General features: G+C 38.4%; 1 protein-coding gene across 1 annotated transcript in view; it reads right to left on the bottom strand.

Moving 5' to 3' along the window:
* The window catches only part of LOC310644808 (hemicentin-1-like), a 38,013-nt gene that overhangs the window by 13,441 nt on the left and 14,257 nt on the right, over positions 1 to 10,315 (bottom strand). Inside the window, exons 12-15 of the mRNA XM_083370116.1 lie at positions 6,183 to 6,229; positions 3,746 to 4,141; positions 2,005 to 2,298; positions 433 to 702 (exon numbers count right to left, since the gene is read on the bottom strand). Coding sequence (XP_083226242.1) covers positions 433 to 702; positions 2,005 to 2,298; positions 3,746 to 4,141; positions 6,183 to 6,229 — 1,007 coding nt within the window. The remainder of the gene's footprint in view (positions 1 to 432; positions 703 to 2,004; positions 2,299 to 3,745; positions 4,142 to 6,182; positions 6,230 to 10,315) is intronic.

Raw genomic sequence — 10,315 nt, 5'->3', positions numbered from 1 at the left:
GAACGTATTATATATATTTCCAAATAAGCTGAGACTTTTAGGTGCCAAAAGGCACTGAAAAATTGTGTTTGGTTTATCTGCAGATAGGCTTGTGCACAAGTATATACAGTAATATGTTTTTAAAGTGCCCATATATTCTGCATCTACTTACATTCAAGCCCATCCGAGGATAAGCTGGCCCTCACATTTTTACCCAAAGTACCATGAAAACTGGATAATCCATGGATTGTCCACAGATAAACCACTTGTGAAAATAGAACATACGAACATTTCTAAAGTCAGCTTATCTGTAGGTAACACATTTTTCATGGCATTTTAATTAAAAATTCAAGGGTTGACTTATTGGCAGATGAAAATATCTTCAGAGGAACTGGACAGTGAAGAGGCCTTAAGAGAGAATTGGTGGTCAGCAGAACCAATTAATAAACTCACACTGGACGTCGACTGTCAGTCTTTCAGAGTAGACACTTTTAATCTCATTAGAAGCTTGACAATGGTAACTGCCAGAATCTGTTTCTTTTAAACTATCAAACTCCCTTCTGAAGCCGAACTGCTGATCATTCCAAGGTACTTCATTCTTAAACCACCAATAAGAATAAACAGCCGGATTACTGCTGTTAACTATACATTCCAGAGTGAGCTTGTCTCCTTCTCGGACTGTGTCTCCAGGATCAGCATTCACTTTAACTCCTTTGGGACCATCTAAAACAAACAAGACTCAGAATTAAAATAATACAAAGCAAAAGGGATGGAGAAACTGATTAGCATGATTAAGATTAAATTTTCTAGAATTATAGTTACCTCATAGAGACAACTCATTTCGATTTCATAGAGATCCCCAGAGTCAAGGATGAGTGGACATTAAACAATTTTTTTTAAAAAAAATACTTTTTACTCAGCAAAAATACCTAATCTTCTTTCCCTTTCAGCCTGCAGAATGTTTTTAGGCATGTACCTAATTTAGAATATTGTCTCCCACAGACAATATTCGGTGGGACGCGGTGGCTCAGTGGGTTAGGATGCTGAGCTTGTCGATCAGAAGGTCGGCAGTTTGGTGGGTCGAATCCCGAGTGCCGCGTAACAGAGTGAGCGCCTGTTATTTGTCCCAGCTTCTGCCAACCTAGCACTTCGAAAGCATGTAAAAATGCAAGTAGAAAAATAGGGACCACTACGGTGGGAAGGTAACAGCGTTCCGTGCGCCTTTGGCATCTAGTCATGCCGGCCACATGACCACGGAGACGTCCTCAGACAAGCGCTGGCTCTTTGGCTTTGAAACGGAGATGAGCACCGGCCCCTAGAGTCGGAAACGACTAGCACGCATATGCGGGGGAACCTTTACCTTTACCTCCCACAGAAAAAATGAAACTATTATATGAAGCATCAGATTATCAAGCCATGCAATTTAGGCTTCTCAACAGCCATTAGTTTGGTATAAACACCATACTTAACTTAGATATTGTATTAAACCCGTTTTTTCTGGATTCACACAATATGTCTGACTTAGAATACATTTTATCAACAGAGCAGGTCTCTCTCCTGCCCAAACTATAACTAACTGAGATTAAAACCAAACAAACTAGCTTGCTAGTTTTCTGAATGCAGTTCCTAGTTTTTTACATAATTGGTTGTGATGTGTGTGTGTGTGTATACACAACCACTGTATGGAATCTATAGCCCTTCTCCTGAAATTCTAGAAAACAGAGACAGGATTTTTTTGAAGGTCATGATTATTAAAGGTATTCCATTTACACATGGAGATTCTCCTGTGTACCAAAGCAAACAACTTGAATTGTTGGCCCAAATCCTTCAAACAGAGTTCATATTAGACAAAATGTTCTTTCCATATTTTGCCATTTCCATGGATGTCCTCAGGGTGTGGTCAACACATCAAGCATTTAAAAATGGGCAAAGGTTTGATCAGCCCATCGTGTCCACCACCTTGACTATTTTGACCCCTGCATTACACTTGACCCTTCATCAGTTTTTATCCCATTGTGCACTCACATTTCACCTTCAGTTTTGCAAATGGTTTCTTTATTTCTCTCCCATCAGGGGTTTTTAGCAAGCATGTCAACTGTTTGTCATGGTCCTTCCAACTGGCCCTGAAAGCTAGTTCAGTCTGTACTGTTTGGATTTTAGGGATCTCGTCTGGGGACCACACACGATGATCTTCTAATCCTTGAATAGATAATGTTATGGGCTCATCTAAGCAACTATAAGGTATTGAACATGCCACTTTATACTCTCTGTATTCTTGCATTTCTGGGGACACCGTTTTTATCAGTCCCGAAGGGGATTCTGAAATCAGAGAACAGAAGAGAGAAAATATTTTACGTAGGTGTTGAATAAAGTTGAATTGCTCTTTCAAGAGAACATTTATTAATTTAGAAATCTACCATGTTTAAACCAGTATTTTATCACGTACTGAGATTGAACTCTGGAGTGGAGAAAGAAAAGCCCAAATAACCCTTTTACATTTAATATATATTTAATTTACCCCCTCCCCAGCTACCCCAATAAACATTATAATTCATTGGGGAAAAAAGGGTAGAGACTAAGAACGTAACCTGTATTATTAAGCAAACAAATTAACCCACACAACACGATATTTAGCAAGCACTAATCCAATGTAGTAATAGAAAATTATTTTTTAAAAAAAACATAAATAAAAATAAATAAATAAAAAGTCCTCGACTTACAACCATTCGTTTAGTGACCAGAGTTACAACGGCACTGAAAAAAAGTGACATGACCCTTTTCTCAAACTTATGACATCCTCAGGGTCATGTGATCCAAATTCTGACGCTTGGCAACTGACTCATATTTATGACGGTTGCAGTGTCACGTTTGGCAAGTGTCTGACAAGCAAAGTCAATTGGGAAGCCAGATTCACTTAACAACTGAACAACTGTCGTAATTCACTTAACAATGGTCACAAGAAAGATTGTAAAAGGGGGCAAAACTCCCTTCAGAACTGCCTCACTTAGCAAAGGATATTTTTCGAGCTTAATTGTGGTCGTAAGCTGAGGACTACCTGTACAATATGGCAATATTATGAATATGCAATTTTATGTAATATGTAATTTTATGTAACATGTAAATACAAGCTAATTATATTTAGCCTTTAGCCTTTGACAACAACATGCCACCTGTAATGTTTTTAATCGAATTTCATTGTAAAATAAAAAAGACAGAAAAAGTAGAAGTTAGGAAACTACGAGAAAGGAAAAATGCAAAGAGACTTTTTTCGGTGTAATAAAACACAGACAAAAAAAATTACAATTCAGCAGCAATATCTAAAGGGGTTTTGGATTCTGCATCCAAAGCATTTTGGAGAAGGACACACACTGGTAGTAAGGCTCAGGCTGAGCACCTCTTGACTGGAAAGATGGAAGGACAATAAGCCAAAACATTATAATTGTGCATCAGTCAAGCAGTCACGGTAAGGAGGAAGGTATTTTTCTGAACAATCTTTCATCTCCACTTGAGAAAATATGACCAATCTATTGAGCACATCCTTCTGCTGAATTAGGAGACCTGAGTACGTGAAGTATCCATAGATGGAAAGCACTATTTTCTTATTGCAACCTTTGAAAGTTATGTCTTAATTTACAACCTGCAATCATTTATATATTGGAAGTTCCAAGTCCAAGTTTTACTGGTGGTGTTTTGAAAAGGAAGGTTTTTGTATGGATAAAGATATGGAGAAAAAGGGGGAAGAGACAATTTTCTCAAAAGGACTTACCATGAACAGTAATATCAACTTGAGCAAACCAATTTTTTTCAGTGAGAAAGTTTCCAGGTTTCCAATAAAATTTGATCTTATAAGCACCTGTGTCACTTGGGCGGAGCTCGGAAATTTTCAAACTGCAGTTTTTCCTTCCTAAATTTCCCACGAATTTCACTCGATTACGAAACTCAGGACTGACTGCAGTTGTAGTCTGGCTGCTGCTGTATAAGAGCTTTCCACTGTAATCTTTTACGGTATCATTAAATGAAGGCTCAAAATACCAAGCAAAGGACACTTGGTTGATAGGTTGATTGAGATACTCCTCTTCGAATTTGCATGAAATGAGTACACAAGATCCCTCCCAAGCACTTAAGGTTTTGGGTGTTAAAGATAATGGAGGACCTAGAGAACCTGAAAAGAGAATCAAATAATATTTGGTTAGGAGGTCTATCTCCTTACCTCTCAAAACAAAACGCACTGAGAGAGTAACAAGTCAGTAGTGTTTCCTTATGTCTACAGTGAAAACACTCCACCTCAACCCAGATTTTACTCACTGTTTGGAAGTGGAGAAAATGTGACACTATCATAAAGAAATGCAACGATCAGGTCATACTTGGTTCCTCCAAGGAGGCCTTGGATTTCCATCCTTGTCACTGTTCCTTCATCACGAAGTTGGAAAGAGTTTCCAAGAAACTATTGATAATCTCAATGGGAGTTGCATTACAAAAAGAAAAATGCAACAACCCCAAAGCTCATCAATTTAGAAGAATAGAGTAGAGTAGAGTAGAGTAGAGTAGAGGAGAAGAGAAGAGAAGAGAAGAGAAGAGAAGAGAAGAGAAGAGAAGAGAAGAGAAGAGAAGAGGAGAGGAGAGGAGAGGAGAGGAGAGGAGAGGAGAGGAGAGGAGAGGAGAAGAGAAGAGAAGAGAAGAGAAGAGAAGAGAAGAGAAGAGAAGAGAAGAGAAGAGAAGAGAAGAGAGAATAAGGAATAAGGAATAAGGAAATAGAATAGAATAGAATAGAATAGAATAGAATAGAATAGAATAGAATAGAATAGAATAGAATAGAATAGAATAGAATAGAATAGAATAGAATAGAATAGAATAGAATAGAATAGAATAGAATAGAATAGAAGAATAAGGATAGGATGGAATGGAATAGAATAGAATAGAATAGAATAGAATAGAATAGAATAGAATAGAATAGAATAGAATAGAATAGAATAGAATAGAATAGAATAGAATAGAATAGAATAGAATGGAATGGAATGGAATGGAATGGAATGGAATGGAATGGAATGGGATGGGATGGGATGGGATGGGATGGGATGGGATGGGATGGGATGGGATGGGATGGGATGGGATGGGATGGAATAGAATAGAATAGAATAGAATAGAATAGAATAGAATAGAATAGAATAGAATAGGGGATAAGCTTGCAAAAGCATATGATATATCAATAACATTCTCAAAGAGACGGTTTTTGCCTACACTATGCTAGAAAGATTTTGAAAATTATTAAATTTCTGTCCATGGTCCAAAAGCTGCCTGAATTTCATGACTGTTTATTTATCTAGGAAAAGAAGAAAAAAATCTCAACAACCTAAAATCCTATAATTAAATTATGAAAATATCACAAAATAGCCCTATGGAACAAATTGAATTTATTTTTCCTGCCCACAAAGCATCTGAATGCAACGAATTAACCCCAGAAAGTTAAAAATCTACACCAACTTTCCTAGTTATAGAAGAGGCTGAAAATAAAAGAAAGTCTAGGGTGACATGGTAGCAGTGTTCAAATATCTCAGGGGCTGCCACAAAGAAGAGGGGGGTCAATCTATTCTCCAAAACACCTGAAGGCAGGATAGGAAGCAACGGATGGAAACTAGTCAAGGAGAGAAGCAACCTAGAACTAAGGAGAAATTTTCTGAGAGTGAGAACAATTAATCAGTGGAACGACTTGCCTCCAGGAGCTTTGAGTACTCCAACATTAGAGGTTTTTAAGAAGAGATCGGACAACCCTTTGTCTGGAATGGTATAGGGTTTCCTGCTTGAGCAGGGGGTTGGACTAGATGACCTCAAAGTTCCCTTCCAACTCTGTTATTCTGTTCTGTTCTAAAAAAAACCTCATAGAAGCCAAATCTTTTGCAAAGAGTATCTTAGTGGAGTAATAAAACAGAGCTGGAAAATGCAACTGGTAAATATGCTGAATGTTATATCACAGGGTATTTCTACCCATCCACTAGGCAATTTGGCTTTCCAAGGATTTCTGTTCTGAACCTTGAATTATCCCTAAGGGCTTCACAAGACAACTCTCTGCCATTATAATCTAATGTAAACCAGATTCCCTTCTCTTCCCTTGACAAAACATACTGACCCTCCCCCCTCCCACACAGACACACACACACACACACACACACACAGACACTTGCTCTACACAATTTTATAACAATTACCTGGAAGGAACAGCAGCCATAAGAAACACCTCATTGTGAGTTTAAGCCTAGGGAAAGAGAGCAGAGAACAGATTGTAGGCACCACTAACTGACACGATAGGTCATTATTAAAGTTTGCAACATTTTTTATATATATAAAAAATGATGTTTATGGAAATAAGAATGGTTTTTCACTCAGTGGGTGATTCTGTTACAGTTTAGTTCTCAATTTCTTAGCTGTTTCTTTTTGGAAGCTATTTTCTAGCAATCCCATCAATCAAAAGTCGAGGTGATATTTGTGTCTATCAGGCTGATTTTTTTCCCCATGCCCCTAAATTGAAGTTAGAAAATAAAACAGGCAAGCCTATCCACAGATCATTACTTGCCTTGTAGATCATACCGGATCTTGCAAGATTGAGGTTCTGGACTTGCTTCTGAAGTATCAGCTCCTCATTCTCCCAGTAGTGCAGCACAAGACAAAAAAACCACGGCAATTCCTTCTTTGTGGTGGTCAAACAGCTTGTGTCACCAAGCTCTGCACATCTGTTACTGTTACTTCCTTCTTGCCTTTCTTGGGTGACACACGATTTGGTTGCATCCGCTAAGGTCAAGCTTGGCTTCATCGGTTACATCTTGGTTAACTCAAGCAGTTTAAGAGCACTTAGTCACCCTGTTTAGTGGTTGCCAGAAATTTAAAAGGTGGGCCGAGCATCAGGGAACAGCATTCTTCTTTGAGTAAACCTAAGAGAGACCGGGCCAGCTAAGGATATCTGGCTGCCCCCATAGACTGCCACACGAGATGATGAGTTCTCCCTTTGCTAGAGGTCTTCAAAGAGAAGCTGGAAGACCCTCTCTCTAAGATGCTCAACCACTAACAGAGTGCTAGTTTCAATGATCTTCACATGACCTTCAGTTTTATGATTCGGTTACATTTCCGTATTCCTGAAACACAGGATGACATGATTGAAATTCAACAGTCCATTGTCAGGATGCTGTTTCCCAAAACAGCGCCAGTTTGTTATAATAGTTGTAGGCAATATGGGCTCCAGGCCAGTTCTAGTCCATGAGTTCTAGTGTGACCATAGGAACAAAAGCCAGTTGGGTGACCTTGGACTGGCAAAAAAAAAAGAGACACTGGCAAAAAAAAAATCTTGCTCAGAAAACTACAGGAAATAGTCCATGAGCCAACTCTGACTCAAAGGGACAACAAAAGGATAATGTTAAAAAATCCAACAGTACTGGATTACGAATTAGAAAATGAAAGAAAAGAACATTGCAGATTCAGCTCTAAAATAGAAGAAAGGGGGAACTCCTGTTTGTTTTTTTAAAAAAACTGATAATCCAGTAATTGACATAATTATTATTTATTATTATTTATTAAATTTTTATGCCACCCACCTCCCTGATAACGCGACTCTGGATGAATTATGGATCGTCATTCCAAGATGCACAATTTCTACCACATCAACAGACAAAAGTACCCTATAGGTTCTTCTTTTCAATGCATTTCTTTTGTGCAGAACACAGTATGTTTACCTCTGAAGATACACACCATCTTCATGTCTTGACTGCTTCAACCTGATCTATAGAGGTTTTATTTATAATAAGTATATTAAGAAGGAGTTCTTCCCCAGCTTCAGTCAACACATTTCTCATTCCATCGGAAAAGCAATATAAGATAATCCTAAAGGCCCTTACACCCATGTTTAGCTTTCTGTAAAAGCTCACATTTACCAATAAAAATGAGGAATTTGGAAGAAAAAAAAACACTTTCTGTGCTAGCTGTTAGTAGCAAAAAAAAAATCCAACTGCTTCAACACAAAAATAAACTATCGACCTATAAATGATGTTCAGAAGCAGTTCTTCTTTTCATGTGGATGTGGAAATGAACTGTTAGATTTAACTGTTCAGTGAACAAATAGTTTTCTTCCATTTAAATGTACCCACTTCCCATATCTATTTTAGATAGAAAATACTGAAATTGCGAAAAGGGAGCAGTTCAAACATTCTGACCTGATGTTTGATCCTTTGAATTAACTGCATGATTAATGTCTCTTCGGAAAATTGTTCTTTGGCAACTGCAGTTGCAAGTTTTCTGAGCTGGGTTGGGTTGGATTAGATTTTCAAAATGCTTAACTGGATTGTGGCAAATGATCAGACCTTGCGACAAACAGCGACCAGGCTGGGGAAAGGCTATGACTAGATTCAGGTTCCCCAAAGTTTTCACTGTCAGCCCCCAAGGCCTAGTGGTTTTGATAAATAGTTTGATACATAGTTAAGGATCAAAAGGGGATCAGTAAATGTATGGGATTCTATATGCAGTTGATAAATAAAGGGACAAATAGATTATAATTATCTGATGAAAGAAAGTTTGGAAGTCATTTCTGTATTTCTTTCGTTTTCTTTTTCTTGCACTTTTTTTGTTGTTCTTTTCTTGTCTTCCTTTGAGTCCCCTTATTATTATGGCTCATCGCATAGCCAGCCAGAATGTCAACGTCCAACTCGAGGATCCAGATAAAACTCCAGGTTCATCCTGTTTCTGAAAATCTTACTGTTTATTGAATACATTACATGGTAATGTTGAAGCAAAACTAACTCTGAGGTTCCCAGATACCAGTTCATAGCATTAAACAATAATTTCTCCAGCCAAACCTCCACTCTCTCACGTAGTCCATGTAAACAATTTCACTTTGTTATGGGAACCATCTGCTTCTTCTCCACAGCTGCTGCACTGTCCTTGGAAAGGTTTCAGGGTTTTTATCCACCTATCAAGTCCTTCCCACAGACATAGGATAGGCAGATGTTATAGTATTAAGGCTTTTTTTGTCATAGAACGCTCAGAACGGAGTTCCGGCACCTTTTTTTGGATGGAACCTTGTAGGGTAGGCAAGGCGGGTTGTATGACATGTGTGAGTTCCGGCATCTTTTTCTTTTACAAAAAAAGCACTGTATAGTATTATTATCTCTGTAGAATTCCACACCAGCTCCTAGTCCTAAAGATGAAATGGCTGTTAGTGAGACAGCATTACCCAGGGTTGGATGGTCCAACATCACTGAGATCAGCCTTCAGTTATATTGATTATTGTTCATATGGTTGTTATTTGTAATACGATTCAAGTAGTATTTATTAAATTATTTCAGTAAATGTTTGGGAATCAAGAAACTGAAACTTCATGTCGGGGTTGACGAGCTGAAGAATTTGAGGAACCCTGTAATACTGTACATTTTTGATGCAAACCTTTTGCATCAAATAAGAACCCAGTTATTAGTTTTTAGCACCATAAGGAGCACACCAACACTGATTCTAAGAATGCCCTTTTTATTTTAAAAAAATTGTAGTCTTCTTTCTTTACAAACATTTTCAAGTAACAGTTAAAATGAACACAGGAAGTAAAGTGAAATAAATCCAAATTCTAAAAAAAAAATGGTATGAATTCTGTTTCTTTTCTTCTCTTCTCCATTTCACTTCGTCCAAGCCTTCCAATGGGGCCCCTTCATCCTCCATGTCAGTCTTTATCCATTCTTCTGTTCCTCAAAGTTTAATGCTTTGAAGCTTCAAGTATAATGGGGGGAAAAGAGAAGTAAATGCTACCTTGTGAGCAAATAAGATAAACGTCAGTAAGATTTTACAAGCTTAAAGAGTAACAGATTATCAGTTGTTACAACAAGATCAGGAATTAAAGAGAGGCATTTGAAAAAGGCATCAGCTAAATTAAAGCTATTCCCAGTGTCCCCCTAAAATAACACTTATATCCAGAGGCATTTTTCAGGGCAGCTCCAGAAAAGGATCTAGATTATGAGGAGAATGCATATTTTAGGGAAAAATAACTTCCTTACAGTTAGAACAATTAACCAGTGGAACAACCTGCCTCCAGAAGCAATGAATGCTCCAACACTGGAAGTTTTTAAGAAGAGACTGGACAGCCATTTGTCTGAAATGGTATAGGGCACACATGTCAAACACAAGGCCCAGGGGCCGGATCCGGCCCGCGAAGTGGTTTCATGTGGCCCGCGAAGCCGTCCTGGAAACAGTGAGAGAACGACCCCCGCTGCTTTGGCCCTGGCCCAGAGACCCTCCTTCTGCCAGAGACCCCCAGATCTGTCCCACTCCTGCCCAGGCCCCCATAGGCACCCTTGATGCGAACGATGTAGAG

This window comes from Vipera ursinii (assembly GCF_947247035.1).
Source record: "Vipera ursinii genome assembly, chromosome: 9".
Classification (NCBI taxonomy): domain Eukaryota; kingdom Metazoa; phylum Chordata; class Lepidosauria; order Squamata; family Viperidae; genus Vipera; species Vipera ursinii.
Note: the sequence above shows the minus strand (reverse complement) of the source record. Positions and strands in the feature narration are given on the sequence as shown.